Genomic DNA, 22820 nt, shown 5'->3' on the forward strand with positions numbered 1-22820 from the left:
CCTCCCCTCTGACAATGCACGCTAGGCTGCAAGGCCTGACTGTTTAAGGGAATGAGCTCTCTGTGCCCCGTCCACAAGTGGCAGTAAGCACATGCTTAGCTTCAAGCAGATGAGCAGTCCTTGCCGAAGTGAATCCTTAAAAGAATTAACAAAGCTGTAAGATTTGCTTATCAAACATGGAGTCTTATCATAAGAGTTGATTGCTTCTTAAAAGAGCTCTTGGGATTTTTAACAAGGCTGACCCACAAGACATACTTTTTGACAAATAAAACATGTGCATGTGACAGAGTTATGTATGTTAATTTTTCACACTTCAAAATACTGACCTTCACATTCTACAGCAGCTCTGTATAGGGATTGCTAGCACTGATATTCTTTAGTGTGTGCAGGCTAAACACTGACATCATTATTATTATTTAACTTCATACAATATTTCTAAAACTGTCAAAGCAGCTTACTTAAAAATAGCTATATGAACTGGCAAGTCCACTGCAGCACAAAGTCAAAATGTTGAGAAGTGGTACTGAAGGTAGTTGTCTTTATTTTCCCTTTTTGAGTAGGATAAACAAAACAGACCATGCAACTTTACACAACTGTGCAATTTTACACATCTTACACGCTTCATCTGGGTTCCATCTGAGCAGTTCAACTACATCCCAACCCAATTACAGACATAGCCGAAAAGAGGAGCCGAAAACAGTTGTGCTATTCTGTTTTTTCTTCTTGTTTTGTTTTCATAAAAAACTCTGGCTTGTTGACACACCTGTAAGCCAACAGCTGGGGAAGGATCCCATACATTATGTTCAATATCAGGAAAAACTGTTTTGCTTCTTCAGGGACTCTGTAGATGTAAGGAGTTCGAGCATGAAGAGAAGCACCAATATGGGAAAATTGAGCCTGTGGTGTGTATATAATGTATATATTAAAAAAAGGTAAAGTTGATGTGTATTTTGGAAAGACAGCATAATCTGCATGCAAGTATGCATCTCCAGCGACATTTTCCAAGCCAGCCCTTTTATTCCAGAATTATCCGTCATACTTTTGCACAGTGGTATAAAAATACAGTCTAAACTAAGATCATTAATATCTTGGTACAAGCGGCATAAATGGAACCATCAGCGCCCTGGTAGGAGGTTTATTTTGTGCACGTGGTAGCACTGATCTTTACATCAGGTATAGGATTTCACCCTTGGCTTATAGGTGATCATTCACAGGGGGTCTGTGATCCTCCCCCAGCCCCGCGGCCGCTGCAGTGTGCATCACCGCCGAGACCTGCCCCCCCCCGCCTCCGCCCAGCAGTGGGGGTGGGACTCGCACCCACCGCCCGAGGAATGTTCTGTTTGGCACCGGCGGGAAGCAGACGCTCACTCAGCCCGAATAAAGTTAGAAAGTGAAACCTTGGAAGCTATGTTAGTTCTGGGATTGGTTTTTTTGTTTCATCTTAGGCCCAGTCTTCCAGATCCTGATCCCTGAACTCCTGGGGATTTCAGAAAATGTCTGCAGTATTTGGCTTTTGGGCTGGGGGCGGTTCTGAAGTATAGGTTAAGTTTACAGTGAAGGTTATATGCAAAGACAAGCTTGCTGGGCTGAAGCATATTTTTAGCATAAACAAACATTTAAAGATAGAAGTGTCAGGGTAGTTACTGTCTTTTGTCTCCATCTGTTACCTGCTATTTCAAGCCACAGCTTGTTCACATTAACTATTGTGTGTCCAATTTTTTTTATTATTAGTTACTTAACAGTAGAGGAGATCTCAGAAGGTAAACATCAATTTGATCTTAAGCAGAGCAGGAGAAAGGGTCACCAGGAGTTTAGTAACACAAGAGTACACTATGGCCAAATCACATCCTCTGTTCTGGCTTCGGCAGGAGTTAGTCTGTGCCCGCAGAGAACACAGTTCTGTTCACACTTAGCAAAGTAGAAAGTGAAATACAGTCCAGGTGGTTTAATACACACCCCTCTAGCCAAAGGTTAGGCTGAGACCGTACATCAAAAACAGAAGAGGAAATCAGTTTTCAGGTGGTTCTAATCACCTCCACTGAATAGGGAGAGCTGATCTAGCAAACCTGAGTCAGGAAACGGAGTAATCAAAGAAATCAAATACAAACACACTTCAGCAGAGTGCCACTTAGCATGTTTCAGTAAATAGCTATTACACAGTAAGCAGATGTTCAGGAGCACACTATCAGCAGCCTTTCTATATCAGCCTTATAAGTCAGGATGTCTCTTACAGCCTGTCTGTTCTCACCTGTCTCAGGCAGGAATTGCCTTTGGTACCTGGGTGGTTTGGTCAGATCCCTGTCCCTCTCCTCGCCTCGGGAGCCATCTCGGCCTGGGCAGCCAGAGAATTAGTGCTCAGCAGCAAAGCCCTCTCGTTATGTGGGGCACCAGTTCCCAAGGAGCTAGCCAGCTACCGCCGCTTTCAGGTAGGAGGTTTGGGTCTGTCTGATGTTTACCTCGATGCTAACAGCCTCCTGGCAGGATTTTAGAGTCGCTTCAGGGGCAAATGGGCTGCTAAGCTACGTACTTCTCCGTGGAGGACTGCAAGGCCTGCCAGTCTCCAAGAGTGGACAGCCACGCATCATAGTAAGTTGATAGTAAATTCATAAATTCATAGTAAGTCTTGTCAGAAAAAGCTGCAAGGGGCTGCTTCCGAGAGCCCCAGAGTTCCCACAGCCTCCTAGATACCTTTGAAGACCTAAGCCTTACTGTGTTGTACCTCACAAGAGTTGTGGCAGATTAGTCAGCTTTGAGCATTTTAAAAGGGAAAAGCAGAAACACTTGCTCTATTTGTAGCCCGTGAAGATTTTTACTAGCTAATGATGTACCATATAATTAAGTTATTGTTTATTAGACTTGTTTTTCAACATAACATATTGCTTTTTCCTTTCGTTACCAGGGAGGATATTTAGGTTTGTTAAAGTAACTTTTTTAATTCGATTTGCCTCTGTGGAAACTGTGTTATGTCTTTAATCTCGTGTGTTTTGTTTCCATGACTGTACTGTGCTTCTGCTTGCCTTTTTTTTTTTTTTTTTTTTTAAATCCTTTGGGGTAGAGGATACATCTTAAAAGCAGATCTCTCACTTACCACTATTCCAGTCCTGTTGTTCTTTCAAGTACCAGGCAGACTTGCACCAAATCCATAATTTTAAGCAGTAAGACAAGAGCTGCTAGTTACTGCAGATCTCTGTGCCTGTTGTGCAGTAGGCTGGCATTGTGGTAAGCGAGAGCAGCCTGGAGTCTGCGTTCCCTTGCCATGATCAGGTCCTCTCAGCAAATAAGCCATTCCTTGGTGCTTCCTGTTATTGAACACTTTACATGGAAAATTTTGAGGATCAAACCCCTAAACCATGGCTGAGAAATAAACCAACTGAGATGCTGCCACCAAACTTCTAAGGTCGCTTTGCCTCGGCTGCTCTGCTGATCAGGCTGTCCCACAGCAATTGAAGGTGCCTGGTGCTGGACATGCCACTGGTCAACTTGGCAGCTGCAATTGGCATCTGCCTGCTACTCATTAAGCTACTTTGTATGAAATAGTTTGGGTTTGGATTTTTTTTTTTACAGTATTTTTTTGCCTGTAGCCTAATCATAGGCAATATTATGAATGTTTCTTACCCTGCAGTCAAGAAAACCCTCTAGCTAGGGACAGAGAAGGGCCCAGAAAAGGTTAGGAGGCCTTTACTTTGTGCTTTCTCTCTAAAACTGACTAAAATCAAGCCAAGACTGTAACTCTGGAGGGGTTTGGACCATGTTTTACGAGGCCATTGAAAGCCATCAAATAGAGTGGGGAGAGAGTAACCTGGAAAAAACTGTTCTTGGTTTTATGTTCTCATGTAAGACAAAGAAGCACTTCAGAAACAAGCCACCAAAATTGCAGGATTATGGAAAACACTTAAATGGAGAAGGAGTAGAGAAAAACTTTCTACATCAGAGAGGATAGGGAAGTGGGCTATGGGGAGTTGGTGAGGCAGAACGGCTTTGGATAGCAGGGGTATGGCTCTTCATCCCTTCTCATGTGGCTCACTTGCATAGGGAAATAGCAATTTAATCAAGTCCAGAGGCTCTTCCAACCCTTTTGTATCAGCAAAGCTCCTGCTACTTTAGTTATATGGCATTTAAAGAGCTCTTTCTGAAGCTTCAGAAAGTCTAATGAAGGTCACAACCTGGTTTTGGAGTCTGAAAGTTAGTAATGGAATAATTCAAGCTGAGTTCTATATGTAATTCTGAAAAACTGTAAATATTGCTCTGTGTGAGAAAGGCTAGGCACTTTCAGAGGTTCTTAGTTTAGATGTATCACATGGTATTTTGACACTTACTTTTGTAAAAAGTATATACTTCATAATGATAGAAATAAAAATAATTAAAATCTCCACATTCCCCATCTGTAGGAGCATGTTCATCCCCAGGGAGAAATGCCCACTGTTTCCATCATTAGATATTTGCTGTTATTGCACTTCTGTGCAGAATATAAAGCAAAATATGTTTCAGTAGCTACATATGTTTTAATTATCAATTACAAAGTTTTAGCTTAAACAGTAGACAAACCTGGAAATGTTTTGTGCATCAAAATGACCAAACCCCAAAATAATACGAAGTCCTCAATTCACTGTCACACACATTTTTCATCCCAGGTTGCTCACAGTTCACCAAGTCAAATCAGTTAAATCATGTCCAGTTGTGGAATGACTGAAGTTCCTTCTGCAGTGCATTAAAATAAAAACTACAAAAAAAAAACCTCCCAAAGGTAAAGAAATGTTTTTTGAATCAGGATAAAATGTGAGAAGTGTGCGGCAGCATACAGTTCTCTTAATCAGTTTTTGTCAGACCATGGTTTTTCACTTGTGCCTAGAACAAGCTTTAAAGAGTAAAATGGGAAATTTTGAGTGTTAGCTTTGGGTTACAAGTAGCTTTTCTTCTTGTCTAATGTGTGTATCGGCATTATCCTGAAGCTAGACCACAAGGGACAACAGAGAAGTCAGCAACAAAATGTTGCATGCATTCATCATACAGCTAAAAGGTACAAAGTGCCATTTAAAAAAAAAAAAAGTGTTTGTTATGAGAAACATTTAAGAGAGAAAGAAAAACGACAACAAAATAACCCCCCTAACAAACCAAACCAACCAAACAGCAATTGCCTCCAATCTGGGAGGCTGAGCTTTTTTGGCAAGTATGCAAGGTTGTGATACTTGGCACATTCTGACTTCTGGTTTACTTTTCCTTGTGTTAAATAATCTTTGAAGGAGTGGTTTCTTTCCCAACTGTCTGGGGAATTCATGAAGCCTGAGTAATCTCTCAGTAGAGAGAGGTTCTTGACAGTGGCTTGCGTACTTTAGCTAGCTTGTGCTTTTTTTAGATTAGATTTGGGCCAAACACAGTTGTATAATATTTGTGATATCTTTTGAGCATCTAAATTTCTTCATCAATATGTTTGACAGATTCTGTTTTGATTTAATTTGGTATATCAAGATTCTCTATAAACTGTCAAAAAGTTGTATTCTCCGTGATAATGCTCACAAATAGAAAATAAAATGTCACTCTCCGCATCCTTACTGGGCACTTAAGCTGGATTGTAGTTTATATCCATGATTGGTATCTCAGGCCTGAGGAACAAAATGTTGATCTCTGTTTGTCTAATGGTGGTACCTGAATTACTCTTACTGCCATGTCCCAATGTTCTCATTATTGCTGCAGGATTACGTGCATATTTTCTGCACTGTCTGGATGCTCAGAGCATATTTCACTTCCTAAGTACAGTACAAAACCATTGTCACTCTGTCTCAACTGTTTAATGGTCATCTATATGTCATGAGAAGTCATTCACTAGTTCCTGTTGAATTTTTTCTGTTTCGGTCAGTCTTCTCATATGCATCAGCACCATCAAGTAATTAACTACTGTTGTTTGTTTATTTAAGAGATTTGGAACAGAATAAGTTAGTGTTATCATTGGTCTGCCTTTGGCAACACAAGCATGTCTTAGTGTTTACTGTGATTTGTGGCCCAGGGTGTTCTCAGTATTATATCAACATCATCAACCGATATTGTCCATTTTGTGTAACTAGTAGTTACTTTTTGTATTTTTCAAACTACCTAATTGGCCAACACGTATGGGAACAATGTATTGTACTGTTTTGTTGTGTTTGGGTTATTTTATAGGGTTGACTGTTACTGCTTTAAGATAGGCTTCCTTCATGGTCTCAGCTAAAGAGTGCATGGTGCTTAATAAGGTTTAAATGAGCCCAGTAAAAACATTCTGCAGAAGGATAAAAGTCTGCTAAAGCAAGAATGCAGTCATTGGAGGCACATAATGGGTTTGATTCTCCAGTCCCTTAAATTAGATTTTACAGATACAAAAGGTGATCTGAGTTACAATGGCATAAAACCTCCGTGGGAAGATCAAGCCCTGGGCCCCTTATTTATTCCATAGATCTCTACTTATTAACTTGTAATTCAAGAGTGAATGTTTTACAAAGAAATACCTGAGCTAGTCCTCCAGCATGTATAAGGGTTAAATCGGGCATCCAGGAACAACCAGGCACCAGTAGGCCATACAGAGCAACCACATGGTAAGGCACAGAGTAGAACATGTATGCCAGCATCTGCATTTTAAACAGAAATATTAGTTGCTTTGCAGTGAGGGAGATGCATTTAAAAATTAGGCAGCTGCTCACTGAAGAGTTGAGACTATTCAGAACTACATTCCTGGTGGCAATGATTCCCAGGCCTTCTTGCAGCTATAACTTCTTTGTGAAAAGTTGCACGCCTGGATGCTGCTGACTGGATCCAGCTACCCTAAGGCCTCCACCAATACTGATGGCAGTTGTCTCTGCCCTGTCCAAATCCACTTCATCCCAGGACATGTTTTCCTACCCCTTGGCGTATTGAGACCATGCCAATAAGTATGGCCTGACCTAATTCAGTGTCCAACACAACATGGGTGTCCATTTCTCAAGCTCCGCTGCAGTGTCGGCCGGGAGCTATGAGATATACCTGAGCCACCCCTTTCCCGGGAAGAACAGGTCCAGCAGAGATACGTGGTTTCTGCTCATTGTCTCACTCATGAATCCTCTTACTACTTCAGGCCTTGCCCCCAAGCAGCAGCCAGGGCTGCAAAAGAATGGCAACCTTGCAAATACTACAAAAGTAACGCACCACATTCCCTCCTCTGCAATGCTTGTGTAAGTAGGGTTTGTAAAAAGTATTGTATTTCAAGGAGTGTGTCACTGGTGACAGGAGTGTAACATGAGCTTAAGGAACCTTGTCCTGCTACACCCCATTTTGCTCCATTATTCCAGAGCAAAAGTCTACTTCATCCTTCTAAGGAAGGGAAATGATCATAAAAAGCATATAGATCTGTTTCATGGACTATATTAAAAGAAGCCTGAGTAATTAGGTTGTGTAATTCTAGGTAACTGGTTTGAATCTGAGTTAAGTTTATCACATCTTGGTACTTTGTAATGACTATAGTAAAAAACATGAAATGCAATTTAACTTGCCATGAACAAATACTTCCCTTATTGATCTTGTCATCTGTGAAATCCATGGCTTCATCTTTGCACCAGTTAACAAATCACTTAACACTCTATGCTTCACAGTCAATGCTTTACCTGAAGCTTAGGATAGGCAGCAGGGTCTTTTATATAAGGCTCGTGAAGTTGAATATATAGCCGGCAGAGTTCAGCAGGGCAATCCAGAGCAATCTAAGAAGAATTTTTAAAACTTCCTGTGAACAAAGAATTTGTTCTAAAACGAGCTAACCTGACGCCTGTTACCAGCCCTAAAGATTCACTAGCTGTCTGCAGCACTGCTACCCTGGAGGCTTGCTCAAATCCTATTGCAAAGGCGATCCATTTGATCACTAATTAAAAAGCTGAAATGCAGCTTCCTCTCAGCTCCCGCTCCAAGGGTTTGCAAGGAAATGCCAAAAGCCTGCTTTAAAGCTTTTGACTAGAAGGTAATTCAGTCAGTTGGCTATGGTGTAGTAAAAGTGTAATTGCTATTAATTTGCTCTGATAAACAGACTTTGATCCCAGCAAATGAACTTCCCAATGGAAAATTGCTCAAACAGTGGAAACTTCAGGTTAAGCACCCAATTTCAGGATAGCAAGCTATGAATGTAGTCCAAGGAAGAGTTGCATTGTGACAAGGTAGCAGTAGAGAGCAATGCAGAGAGACAGGCTTTACTTAATGATAATTTTTAAAAGAGAGTAATAAATGAGAGATTATTGGATTTTACATTCTTACAGAAAAAACAAACCTCCCAATAAACATGAAAAGAGAGCCGGTTGTAAAAGTAGTTCATTTTCATAGTAGCCCTTGAAACTACTACAGCAAATACTATCCTAAAAGGAGTTAGCAGTCTGTGTCAAGAGCTGTCACTTTGTTTTATGGCAAGGCATCATTAATGCCTAAGTTCCAGGACTGAACAGTAAGTTTTGCACAACTAAATTTCATGTGTATTTGTTGTGTGACTTTGAGGGGGAAATGTAAAGGTTTACAAACAGTGGATATCCCTCCCTGTTCTTTTACAACGTGGACATTCAAGAAGCAGGTCTCAGTAGACTATAAATCATGGTTACTGCAGTTTACACATGGATTTCAGTTGTTCTTTGTATGTAAAAATAATGGTACTAAGGAGTTCCTTACTGGTAACTAGTTTCTGGTAAAGGAAATATATAAGGAAATGACCACACTCTCAAAATCAACAAAAAAATTCCTCTGAGAAATTGCAGAACCAAGTAAGATGTTGGAGCATGAGATTAACAATTCCCCACAGTGAAATTACAGGTAAAACAGCTGATTATCCTGCATCAGTGGTGCTTTGTAGTAGCAGGATCTATAAAAAATAAACCAGTCTAACAAGTTAGAAGAAAATAATATTTTTGAGAGGTGAGTTTTCAGAGAAACAGCAGAATATGATAGAGTAATGTGAGCAGCAGAACTACAAAAGGACAATCTACCTAGGTAAATTGCTTGGGTACTTATCGTCACCTCTTACTTGAATTATTCTAGGCAGGATCAGATCTACAAATCAAGTCAGCAGGCAGTTTTCCAAGACACCTAAACATTTGAGCTCTGTTCACTGAATGATACACAACTTCCCTTCTGCTTAAGACATAAAATGCTTTAGAGCTGACAAAGGACTAGATTTACCTATAACTGGATTTATTTACTGCAAGAAGTTCCAGTACTGATTCATTCCCTCAGAAATTTTAATTCAATCAACTATGATTAAAAAGCAAACATTTTTTAAAAATCAGCTTGGTAAGTAGAAACAATGTGTTGTTTAGGTAACGTGAATAATTTTTTTTCTTGCAGGTGGAGATGTTCTCCTCTGTCTCATGCAGTGTAAATCAACTTGGTTTCCTATATAATTTTAACTATGCATCTCTATTTAGAAAAACATGAATACAGATTTAATTTAATTGTTTTGTGTCTATGTTAGCCATAAGTGTAACACCAGACCAATTAAAACAGTTTTAGGTCATTGGGATGCTATTTACTCTTGTGATTGTACTTCACCTTTTGAAAAATATACTTAGAGCAAAATGGAGACGCAAAGCACTGCTAATTATTATAAATAATCAATTTGTCCTTTTTATATCTAAGGCCTATTCCAGCCCTGAAAGTCACAGGATTTCCCTTGACCAAAACATACATACTTTTTCACAGACACAATTGTTGCAAATTTAAAAGTCTGACTGAAAATTAGAGGCCAGAATATTAAAATAGCTTCAACTTACCATGCCTCTGAATATGCAAAACACCGTTGCTAGAATGAGGTATGCAGCTAACATTAAATCTATTGGTCGTCTTAAGAGTCCTTTCTTCTGGACCTCCTGAACCACCTGCAACACAGAATGTGTTTAGTAAGTGTATTCTGACTCCATGTGATGTGCATTTAACTCCAGATCAGTCATTACAAGAAGGATGAAGCGGTGAAACACTGATAGATGCAGTTAGCTCTCAGTTACATTACGCTATTTATCCACCAATTTCAGAGTCAGAAAGATTTCCATGTGAAAAAGGGTGACTTCAGACTTTATAGGATGCAGTGAGGAAAATTAATCTCAATAAACTCCAGAAATGGATGGATCCAACTAAGGCCATTTCAATACAGAATGGCTTACTTTCAACGCAAATTAAATCAAATGAATTCTGCAATCACATAAGGCTTTAAAGCAGTGTAACTTCTTCAAAGTTGCATCTTTTGATAATTGGAATGAACACATTTTCCTGAACATCTCTATGTAGAAAAGTTTTGGAAATGGAGGCTCTTATCAAACATTTGATGTTGAATCTAATACACTTTGTAAAACTACTGTTTGGAGGGACCGCAAAATGAGGGTCTAACTCATTATTGACAGCGAATGCTGGCTTTCAGCAGCCTGTGACACCATTGAAATTAATGGAATACCACTGGCATAAAATAAAAGCTTTTTTGTGGTCAGTTGAGCTCTCTGAAATCAGTGAGCAAATATCTTAATATGTAATGTAGAAATATAGAACGGAATGTGTGTGTCTGTGCACATATGGAGCATGTGGAAAATCCTCCTTTCATTCTTTTATTACTGTATGTTATGGATTCCTCTGACAGGCACTGAAGCACTGCTCAGCATCTGGATCTGGTCTGTTCTGTACCTTGTTTCTTCTGACTCAGAACAGGAATCCCCCCCACTGCACTGCATGGGCAGATGTGAGGGGTTCACACTCTACAGTAGCAAAGGATGTATAGATACTTAATGTGGGAAATGGCTTGAAGGAACCGAAGTCACCTATTTGCCTGCATGGTAAAATTTACAAGACTCATGGAAATAACTTGAGGTACACTCTCAGCACTGTGTAGTCACAGACAGAATTATAAGCATATCAGAGTATCTTTCTGTAGTTCAGAGGGAAAACTTCTCCATTTATATATTACTCATTTCCTCTTCCTTTTTATTAGCTGTGTTGGCATGCAGACAGCAAAAGAAAAACCTGATTTCCTTCCTGTTATACACTTGTGGAATTCTCTCCAAAGCACAAAACAATAATTAGAATGTAGAGGCACAGTTAAAAGTGCTCAGGATCAAGAAACTCACAATAAAGTTATTGAAACAGGAGAACTGATCTTACAAGCACAATTACTGAGTAAGAACTACAAGATCTGAATTGTAGCTTAACAAAAATAAGGCTATTTTAAACACATAGGCCATCCCTTTCATAAAGCTATTTCTTTTTTTATTTTAAGGGATTTTTTTCAGAAAAAAAGTGACACCTTTGTTTTTCAAACACAAATAACAGGTCTGTTTTGGCAGTATGGTGTCACTTGACAGCATTTAAAGTACTAGTGTAGGAATGTTTATAATATTACCTGCAAAGAATGTCTATATTCTAATATTTATTTCCATGAAAGAAAAAGGCCTCCCATGGCTGCTGAGTTGCAAGTAATTTTCAGATGTATGCTACCTAAGGATAATGGAAAGTTTGAGGGTTGATATATTTCCTTCCCATAAATTTGTCTAAGTATGAGGCTTATATATATGTATCCTCCTTTCAAAAGGTATATTAAATTAACAGGCATATTTACTGTGATCTCAAAGGTATAATAGAACTTTGTACTTAGAGATTTTGGAGACAAAGCAAATATTAGTGGAAAGAACTTTGGTGCAGTATGAGTTTGTGAAATTGCTAAGGTACAGAAAACTCACACCTTTTTCTCTGTGCATACATTTATGCAAACAACATGAAAATCCAAGGCTTTAAAAAAGAGAGAAGCAAGAGTTTGGAAGACAGTATGTACTCTGCTGCTAGACCTCAGCTATGTAATAATTTTGCCTTACCCTTTTTTTACACAGCAAAGTCACATCGATACATGCTAAAATGAATTATGTGTTAAATACATCGGTCGAGTAGAGATGACCTGCCACAGGTTTCCTGTTTATTGCAAACAACATTGAACTCTGCACAGATCTCGCCAACCCTGCTGTTTCTTTTGTGTGGCAAGGAAGTATGTAGGCATGCTTTGAATTTTCTCTCGCTTCCAGGAAAAAGGTATTTTCCATAACTTCTGAAAGTCTTCTTACAAGATCAGTTTTAAGGAATCGAAATCATCTTGTGTTGTGTGCTGTCCATAGAAGTCAGTCCCTTCAGAATTCATGTGAAAATCTGAATTTATGCGTATTAATTCTGTTAATGAATTTTAAATTACATTAAGCTTTTCTGGGTTGATATACTTGTAGTTAAATCTGCTGGGCTTTGTAAATAGTGCAGCACAGCTTGGTTCGATTCTAAATGAGGGCACAACACAACTCCTCTTCCATGCACCCACCTCTAGTAGAAAACATCCAAAACTTGATTAGTACTTCTCTGTCCCCACAGTGATGATTTATTTTTTAAAAAAAAACTGGTTTATAATAATATTACAGCAATGAATACCATAGCCAAGAGACTATACCTTACTTCCATTGCTTTCATGTATTTTTCTATATACTTGCACTATCACATTTAAAAGCATTATTACATTTTCTTCCTAAATCTTTTAATATCAACTCTGAATAATGATAACTAAAAAATTCAATTTTGCAGCTAATTGCAAATGATCTATTGAAAGAGAACTAAATATTTTCAGGACTTACAATGATTAACTAACTGATTAATAGCATTACACACAATTATTTTCTGGAAATAATATTTAATTTAGGACTGAGAATTGTATAAAAAGTAAGAAAAATTCATGAGTAGTCATGTTAATATTTAAAGGCATTTTAATATATACAGTTATTGAATCCAGGTATTTATGCTTGGATATGGAGCATAAATTAGGCATGAAGATAAAATACAATTTATAAAAAAGAAGCAATTTAGGAAGGGTAGGAGTCCCCAGTGAAAGGAATCAAAGCTTCTTCTATGACCTCCTGTGCAAGGAAGTTTAGGTCTACAAGAAAGGATTCACTAAGAAATGCAATGTGAAATTTTCAGATCACCAGCTTTTATACACTCTTTTTGAAACCGCATTTAAAAACTAAGTTTCTCTGCACTATATACCAAAGTAAAATATCAAACCTAGGTAAGCAGTTTAGCTTCTGGTAAGCATAGGAGACATGGCTATATTTCAGCAAATAAGCAGTCCATCACATATTTTCTATAATAGCAATTTCTGTGGTGTTCTCATTACTGAGAAAACAAACTGAAACAAACTGAAAATCCATCCTCCATGCAAAGGATGTTCTCACTAATATATATGGCAAAAATCTCTCACTACTTTTAACTACACTTAATTTCTCTACCCTGATGACTCTAAAGAATGTGTTTCTGGTCAGAATTAGTGATGCCTTTAAGTAAATCAGCTCAAATTGCTTTGGGATGGGACATGTGGTTTCCTATAAGCCTATGCAGGAGGGTAGAAGGGGATTTGGCACCCGAAGTCTCCCCCAGTTTGCCTTTCATAAGGATCTGCCCTAAAAGTGGTGATTTTGTAGTGGTTCTTCAAACTTCAGGAGATACAAACGTCTGTCTATACCCATCTTTCCTACTGAAGAATCATGGCTGGATGGCTGAGTGTTACCTTTCATGCATTCCTGGGAAAATCTGTCAGTACATCATCTGCTGTTATTCTATGCCATAGGCTACACCACTTGCATACTGACTGCCTCTTAGCTATGGAACAGAAACCAACGCCTTCATCTGTGTCTCTGGTTACAGAATGAACCGAACTGAGACTCAGGAGCTCTTGTGATGCAAAAATATTAATTATGTTACTTGCAACTGATACGGTGTGCTGTGGCAATAAACTGGCTTGCTTATAGCAACAAAGAGTTAAAGATCTGTTCTGTGCTTTGTACTGCAGGGATTTTTTGTATTTTTATTTTCTATAAAACAGTGCATAAACCATTATTGCATTTTTTGATTGCTCAGTTAATCTTATTACAGCACAACTATTAAATTCAAAGGCAAAGGTATAAGAAGTTTTAAGTAAACATTATTTTTACAGATTTTTTTCTTAAGAAGTATGTAAATAATTTTTGTATCAATCAATGTACAATGTCTTACCTGTAAAATCTAACATTGCAGAATGCACATAGAAAAAGATAGTAAATCACATGAAATCTATAAGTCATCTGCAGAAGAATACTTTCCTGCAGAGCTTCTATAAGGATGTTGTAGTGCTTTATAAAGCTGGTATATGTCAGTATTTTCCTCAGCTAAGAAACTGAAACAGTCAGAAACTGAAAGGAAGGTGATAACACAGACCTTGAAATGGGTTCTTCACTCTAAACATGAGATTCTTTTGCTTTTTCTTTATCCCACCATAATGAAATGGTCCTGCGCTATAGATATTTTTACAGTGTCTACACAGCCCAGCAGCAATTGTCATAACATTGAACCGTTACAGTACATTCCATGCTCACCAAGGGACCTACAAAACTCAGCAGAAACAGCAAGCGTATTTCAGTTTTCCTAACAGTAGCCAATACTAAAAATACAATAATATTACCTTGACTGGAGTGTCATGAGTCACCGAAGGTTGGTTATAAATTCGGAACCCAGCCCATATGGGAAGGCAAATATATGGTACACTTAAGAAAAAAGCAGGACACACTTTTGTTCCATATTTGCCTGTTAAAAAATAATTATAAGATGCATGAGAATTTTTAAGCTGTGTTGCAGAAGACTTAAAATACCCTATGTAATATCAAACCTAAAGAAGCTATGGTAATGCAAACCTAAAACATTAGAAATATGTTAAATTGTAAATGTAAAAAAAAATGCTCGAGCAACACACAAATCTTATTGAAAATCATGTGCTCAATAATGATAGTCACAGGTGACAGCTTATCAGATAGGAAGCCATTTCAGAAACTAGTGGATTTTTTTCAGGGGACAGGAAACTACCTCTGTCAATTCAGTAAGTAATCCTATAGGATGGGACAGCTTTGAAACCTCTTAATGAAACCTGCTTCAAATAGAGACATCATTCTTTAAAAAAACTGAAAAAATTGTGTCCATTTTTTAAGATCTGATATAACATTTGTTTTCCAAAGTCCTGATGTCTCCTATGGGCCTGTACTAACATTTGAGGACAAAACAAATGCAGACTGATATCCTCAGCCCAGGTAAATCAGGAAAAACTGTCTTTTTCACTGACTACTCTCTATGTCAGAAAGGAAGGCAGAAAGCATGCTCACAAGAACAAGTTTCTCGGCCTTCCCTAGAGGGAGGAAGAAGAGATATTGCCACATTAAATTTGCTGACTGTTTTTTCTATGGTACATGTATATCTACAAAGGATGGAACTGGACTAGCCCCAGGCTGCACCATGAATATTCCTCCTCTGTCATAAAAAGTAGGGCCAGAGCAAGCTTTTCTGAAGCTGTCTACAGGATTTGGGCACATTAACAATTTGCTCAGTTGAACACTTGTCAACTTTGCATCAATTTAAGCTTTGTCAAAAAGGAAATATTCAATGGAAGGGGGCAGCACTCTTAAAGGACCACCTGCCAGTAATAATGATGTAGAATTTTTTTATTACAATTCTCAATCTCTAGCAGCACAGATATGCACTGATTTATGTTAAAAACCTAGGAATGTTAAATTATTTTGAAAATAGAAGAACTTCCAGATTTGACTTTTAAAGGTGATTTGGATGCCTCTTGTGAGCTTCTCGAAAGTCAAATTACTAAGTAGATTGTAAATTTGGTGCAAAATAAGATTTAGATTTTTTATGACACTAGGAGACAGTTATTGTCTCATAGCTCAAATTAAACCTAGTTTGCATGAAAGCTTTATGGGTATAACAAAATACAATACTTCGGGGGTTTTTTCCTTGAGAACAATGTAAATTGAAAGGTTTTTTTCCCCTGGTATCCATCTTCCCCTTCTTGTATTTAAATTTTGAAATATCTTCCAACTCTTTACTGATATTCCTAAAATTCCTCTTTCATATTATTACAGAAAGGAACTGACACTTCAATAATGAAATACAGATAACCTAATACTGAATTTAGAAAATGTTACATGGGAAAAAGTTAGTCATATAAATTATGTCCTTACCCACAATGTTTCCAGGCATAAAGACAATGATGCTCATAATAATGGAACCTAGCCAGTAGAGGCCAATGGTCCTATAGCTTTGTCTGTTTAAAAAAGAAAACAAGACATAATTATTGCACCATCCCTAAAAATCCACTACCCCAAATTACCTTCAAATATTATACTGATTGCCATGGTTGTATATTAATAAGCAAAGGTTTTAGAATCTGCACCACAAGTCAACAGTGGATTCTTGCCTCTGAGAGGGAGATATGGAGAAATCTTACATTCATGTGTGAGAAGGTTATCGCATGAACAGTACAGGATTTGTACAAACTCTATCTGATGTTATGCTTCACTCATCTGAAGGCTGACTGCATGATTTTGCACATCACAGGTTCTACAAGACTATCAAATAATTAATAATTTATTTAATTCTGGTAGTGCTTCTATTACCAGTGGGTACATTAGCCTCTAGAATTTAAGCACTTATTTTCCTCAAACCCTTTATTCAACAGCAGTAAACATAAGAATGCCTAGAAATAACCATTTTATCTTAAACTGCATGATCATACTCTCTAAAATGGATGCAAGAACATAATCATGTTAAGCAATACATTGTTCCTATCACAAATATGTTCTAAAAAAAGAAAAAGTTTTACAGATATGGTTTTAATGTGCATCCTGTTTAAGCTTTCATTTTAACTAACACAAGGCATTCAGAGGGGCTATGCTCTCTGCTGCAGAGTGAAGAAGAGAGCCTACAATTCAATGGATTTGTTGATCTTACTTAGCTGAGAGAAAGGAGAACTTAGTGAGGTTTCAATTCCTGAAAGCAACAAAATTTTAATAGTGTTGCTTTGGCCTAAGACATGAAACAATCCTGAAAGAAAAATCTAGACACTACATAGAAAAAGAAGTCCTTTGTAGGTTATATGAGAATGCAAGCAGAGTAAACAGTACACAAATCAAAATTACTGACTCCCATGCAATAGCTGCCACCATCAGAAGGTACATCAGATAATGAACGGAGCCATCCCAATAGCAGATCACATGGCCATATGCAGTGTTCAGATATGGTTCACCCTAGGGAACATTTATTTCAAAAAAGATACAGCGATTAGAGGAAGAATAACAAATAATCAATTAATAAAGAACAGCAGGAAACAATTTCAGAAAAGTAACTGATGTTCTTTCAATCCAGGGGTATAGTTTTTGACTGACAGTGCATGTTCTCAAGCACAAACTTGGTTTAGGTAGGATCAGGCATAATTAAATCAAACATATAGTTGCAAAATAGGGTGCAAGATGGAAGGAAAAACTCCTGTGTATGTCAGCATTGTTCTGCTATATTAGGGAAATACTGATTTTCCATATTTTAGTAATAAAAGCTACAAAATAAAGATATATTTAGCAACCTAGAGATCTACAACAGCATTGAATATATTGATGACAAGGCATAGCCTTGTAAGGTCCAGCTCATTCACGCTAAAGTTCACGGAATCTTTTCAATGACTTCAGTGACTTTCGTATCAAGCTCTTAGTGAGCTATTTTTGGTAGATGTTGATATTCAGCAGCCAACAGATTCTGCTGACTAGCTATCTGGCATCATCATTTTTTAACTCCACTTTAATTCCTTTTAGTGAAGTGATTAGGCAAAAATAAAAGCAATTTTGTTTCCTTCTTGGTAACACATAGGTACTGCAGTACTGATCCACTTTCAAATGCTGAGTATCTATTGCTTTCTGCAAATGTGTAGAGTCTATTCAGTTCCCACAAGTTCATACAGAACCGAATTACTTTGACTAAATGAAATAATGTTGGAGCTTGAAAGGTATGCTATTTTTTCCAAATGAAACAGTGATTTCAAGTCAATGAACATTTTGCCCATAACAATAATGAAACAGGTCAATGACCAAATTCAAGATGACCCGTTTTGATGTGTTAGTGGCTGTTTTTTTCCTGTGAAAATTACTATAAAAAGCTATAGTAAAGATTTTGTTTATATTTGTAAGCCAAACAATTGTTTACCTCTCTCAAGTAATGAGTCATGAATCCATCAATAATTCCATCCTGTTCCAGTCCAATTATTAGATTCACTACACTGGTAAAGGCAAATACAGCATAAACTGTAATAAGACAAAGGGAAAAAAAAAATAGATGAATAAAAGATTTAGAATCACAGTTATTTCACAGTCCGATAAATTCAGTCAAGCAGAGATCTACTGAACTAGATACATCTACTTTGAGGTCACAGATATTTAGCATACAGTGTGACTTTCTTGTATGGCTTAATATTTTTTAATTAGTAGTTAGTCAACAAAGTCCTTCAGGAGATTTTTTTAGGAATGTGAAATTCTGTAGAGCTGTCAGCACAGCCAACATGGAAAACTAGCATCTGCAGAAAGGACTATGCAGCCTTTCAAAAATCTTGGTCTCACAAAGTATACGACCTTGACTGTAGTCATCTCTTGGAAAGCAGGAAGGACAACAAAAAGGAGGTGCACAGGCAAATGTGACTTGCCATTTTTGGAGGAGAGCAAGGCAAACTGCATTAGCCACTGCAGTCCATAGGAGACCTACCGGCTAGTTAGCGAGTCACTCCTTTGAGACAGGAAATTTATTTGCAGTAGGTTTATGTTATTTATTTCCTTTGAATTCAGTGTGAACTGATAGTTCCCAGCCTCATGCAGAACAATGGGGACAGACGTCTACAAGTTGCAATGAGGAGGAAGATAGAGGGCAAATACGGGTGGTTTGTGCGTTGCTTTACCTACAGACCCATCTTGTAAAAATTTTAGAAAATGGCAGTGTTTTTCTGCTAGATTTCTGCTATAAGGTAATCTAGATCTAAGGTTTCCTTTTAAAAGGTAATCAGTATCTCTATTTTTTAATGGCAAAGTACCAATATAGAAAAGTTTGCCCTAGTCTGCAGGCAGGCTGAGCCAGGAGTTGGGGTGATTTGAGCTTTCTTATATGTCACAAAGGTGAGTTAACACTGAAGCCTAATAAAAAAGGCAGAATTAAGGGATTCAATCATAGGAAGAACTAAGCCATAGAGGCCATTGACCCAAAAGATCTAAAAACCCCAAATGACTCCACTCAGGATGAGATACATGAAAGAGGTCTACTGTAGTGTCTAAGTCCTGCTACAAGGAGGATCTTAACAGAGCAGGTATGAACACTTCCACAGCCCAACTTGAGTGTTATTCTTTTCAAATATGAGGTCTAGCTTGTCCCTAAGCCGTATCTCCTATTTGAGAAGAATAGAAAAGTTCAAAAGAAGCATTATCTCTCCTCCTTTTTCCCCACTCTTTCTTTCTTCCTTGGATCCTTAGCACCTCACCAGAGTGGGTTCTGAAGCCACACCTTAAATGTTCAATCTGAAATAACCATCATATGTTATCATTTCTATAAAGTAGCACTTTCTGAATTTAGCTTCATCGTTACCAAGGCATACCATAGAACAGCGGGTCTTTTGGTGGTTTTCTTTTGACAAGAACACGAGCCAACAGAGCAATAAAAACCAGAACCAGCAATCCAACTGCAACGATTGCCCAGGAACTGTAACAGTATTAAAAAGAAAAAGAATTTAAAAGAAAAGACAGAGAAAAAGACAGAATTTTGTTTCTTCAGCTTTTCTTACCAGCTATCCTCAAATGCACGTACTCTTAAAGTAACTTTAAATACTTTAAAAAGCTGTTTTTAAAGTCCATTGCATAGTCTGTCATCGTATTCATTTTATATTTTTGCAGAATTTATGTCCCTGTCTTTTCACACGTGATCATCTAAAAAAAGAAAATACGAAAATAACTAGATAAACAACATATCCAGGAGTCTAGATTTGTCTGACTAAAATCAGTTTTCATAATGGTATCTGCAAAAATAAACAAAAATGATGGAAAACTTAAAGGCCAATAAGAGGTGAAAGTCACAAACATAGAGATTTCAAGGCCAAAAAGGATCATTAAGGACATTTAGTCTAACCTCAGCAATAAATTATCTACTCAGGAAATTACATATTTGCAAATAAACCACATCAGTCCCATGGAATAGGAGTGGCAGTGCGAACTGCCTATGATGGTTTAATCTCCAGTTTTGGAAGTGCTACCAAAGGTCTCTCTGGCCCTATAAGGCAGAATTGCTTGGGCGGGCTCAGTAATCAGCAGGGGTTGGCTCGGCAGAAAGACCTTTTCTCTGAAGATGGGGCTACAATGATAGCGCACGTAAAGTGGTAGCTGAGGAAAGCAAAAAACTCCTTGGCACAAAGCAGATTTATATCCTTCCCCAGGAAAGTGCAAGTTAAAAAAATCAATTTGAAATTGGTTTATAGCCCTAAATGCATAAATTGTATTTAGTTGTCTTTAAGCCTCTCCTTTTCAGTCTTCACATTGTACTTGTGTGAAGGAAAAAAAAATGAGGGGAAAGTTAGGTAAAGTCTAGAAGCATAAGCTAAAAATATTTGGTACATGATTTTATACAGAGTACCACTCCGTTTGTCAAAAAACTAAACTGTGTACAAACAAATAATATTATGACAATTTCAGCCTTAGTGAATCTTGACTTAAAATTATTGCAAAAAGTTTGAAAGATCAAATATTTCAGAATATGTACACACATACTTTGTGAGTCAGGATGAGCAGTACTAGCTTGTTGTTTTATTTTACGGTTTGAATCTTCTGCTAATCTGTTTTCCCAGTGATGAATTTCTTCATACCGTTACAGATGTTAATATTGCAGTGACTTTTCACTGCAGTCTATCAATTTGAAATAAATATTGGCAATGAATCAAGTAAATCAGCATGTGTTATTCGGTATTTCTCTAGCAATGAGAAACAAAAAATAAGTTATCAGCCAGAAAGAGGAAAATGAGGAAGGAAGAGATGTAGCAAAGCCTTAAAAACACAAAGCAAATATTTGTGAAGTTGCAAAACCCCCGAGGCCGTGGGATCACTAAATACCACACGGACCTTTATGGACATTGTCTTTTTCCATGAGGAAAGACCTTTATTTTCTGCGGTTAGAGCGAGGGCATACGGACATTTTCAGTTAAAACTTGCAGGTCCTACGGGGCGCCTGAAGCGTGCGGCTCGGGAGCTTTCCGAGGCCCTTCCATTCTTTCCGAGTTCCTCCATTCGTGTTTAAATAGAATTGGCTTTTGTTCGCGAATCCCTTGACGGGGAGCCGGAGCGCGGCCGCAGCGCGCCGGGGCAGCCGGCGGGGCTGAAGGCGCGGGGCGGCGGCAGCTGCGGCGGGGCCGGCCGGTACCTCCCGGGCCGGTTCGTCCTTCGGGCGGGCCGCATGCGGGAGCGGCGGGGACGCGGGGACACGCTTCGGGGCGGTGCGAAACCGGCAGCTTCGAGGGTCCCGAGGCGAGCGGCCAGGCTGGAGTCCCGAGCCAGGAGCCCTGCTCAGGTCTCCCCGCTGGCATCGCGGCGCGGCTCCCGTTAGAGGACGCGGAGCAGGACCCAGGAGCGGGGCTCCGGCTGCCCGCGGCCAGGCCCGACCCGCGCCCTCCCCCCGCCCCGTCCCGCTCAGCCTCGCGGCCGCGGCTGCCCTCTCCCTGCGCCGCCGCTAAAAATACCCGCCGGGCTCCCCTGCCCGCCCGCACCTCCCTCACCCCCGCCGCCCGCTCCCCTCCCCTCCCCTCACGGCAGGGCGGGAGTCGCCCGCCTCACCTGCCGGCCGCCGCCAGGGAGTTGAAGAGGTACGTGACAGGGATGGCAGTGAGGGAGAGGACGAAGACGCCGGTGGCGGCCGAGGCGCTCATCCCCGCGGCGGGCGGAGGCGGCAGCCGCCCTCTGCGCCCCGAGGCCCCGCGCCCTGCCCCAGCCGCCGCCTCCCCTCAGCCCTGCACGCCCCGCGCCCGCCGCCCGCCCCATCGCCGGCGCGCGCCCGGCGGCGGGCCGCCCCCTCCCGCCCCGCGGCGGGAAAGGTTAAATCCGCCTCAGAAACCGGAGCCGCCTGCGGCTCCCCCGGCGGCTCGGGGAGGGCGGTGGGAGCTCCTGCCCCGGGGGTGGAGTGGGGGACCGACTGACCAAAAGGCGAGGCGGGGCAGGGAACGCGGCCCTCGCGGGACCGTGGGCGTGAGGCGGCCGGGACGGGGCTCCTCCGGTAGCCGCCGGCCGGCGACCGCGGCGAGATGCCAAGGGGGTGCTGTGACCGCGGGACTGAGTGTTGTGAAAGAGGCTTCACGGGTTAATTATTGGCGATAATGGCGCTGCGAGGGACCGCGGGTGGGTGCAGCCGAGGGCGCCGTGTCTTTTCGGAAGCGACCCGTGTTCGTGGAAGGTGGCAGATGGAAGAGAGGTTCCCTTGATCTGACCGGTGCAGGAGTCAGTGTTCTCTAAGAAACCCATAAGAAAAAATTACGCATATCTTTTTACATCAGAATTTAGCTGGGTTATTAAGAACAAGGTTTCAGTTTATCCATCAGCATTTTTTTCTGGCTTCAAACTTTGTTTATACAGCAGTATCAGCAGTAAACTGTAAGTGTGCAAACAAAGGTGGACTGAGTCTTGTATGCCAAGCAAACAGAAATGAAAACCACTATTCCTAGAAGTTACTGAGCATTTAAATCCAGGACATTGGCAAGAGAGAATGATCATCCTGCGTTGCTTGGGGAAAACCAGCAAATGCATTTCTAGCAAGCTCTTTCTGGTAGAGATGAGGAAGCATTAACACCGTTGCAAAAGCACCCATTTGGAATAACGGGCACAATTCTGATTCTCTCACATTGAAACGATACAAAAGAGGACTGTGCGGAGGTGGCTGAGGAAACAGGGCACCTGTCCATCAGCAGGAGGCTGAAG

The 22820-nt window shown here is 39.8% G+C and overlaps 1 protein-coding gene across 8 annotated transcripts; it reads right to left on the reverse strand.

Annotated features, from left to right (window-relative positions):
- Nucleotides 1–521: 521 nt before the first annotated feature.
- Nucleotides 522–21848, reverse strand: TM6SF1 (transmembrane 6 superfamily member 1). Of its 8 annotated transcripts, XM_032982983.2 has the most exons (12): nt 21687–21772; nt 20631–20830; nt 19655–19796; nt 19469–19572; nt 18040–18137; nt 16990–17093; nt 16029–16111; nt 14474–14595; nt 9741–9845; nt 7605–7697; nt 6477–6596; nt 522–897 (listed from the first exon to the last, which is right to left on the reverse strand). In XM_032982983.2, exons 5-12 carry the CDS (start codon nt 18058–18060, stop codon nt 706–708), a joined length of 840 nt encoding a protein of 279 aa, XP_032838874.1. In that variant the 5' UTR covers nt 18061–18137; nt 19469–19572; nt 19655–19796; nt 20631–20830; nt 21687–21772; the 3' UTR covers nt 522–705. The 8 variants fall into 8 exon arrangements, with proteins under 8 accessions (XP_032838874.1, XP_032838875.1, XP_042660302.1 ...); XM_032982984.2 differs by lacking the exon at nt 19655–19796; XM_042804368.1 differs by lacking the exon at nt 20631–20830 and having other exon boundaries at nt 21687–21735.
- Nucleotides 21849–22820: the final 972 nt, after the last annotated feature.

The sequence above is a fragment of the Tyto alba genome, unplaced genomic scaffold, assembly GCF_018691265.1.
Source record: "Tyto alba isolate M040663 unplaced genomic scaffold, T.alba_DEE_v4.0 Super-Scaffold_41, whole genome shotgun sequence".
In the NCBI taxonomy this organism is placed as follows: Eukaryota; Metazoa; Chordata; class Aves; order Strigiformes; family Tytonidae; genus Tyto; species Tyto alba.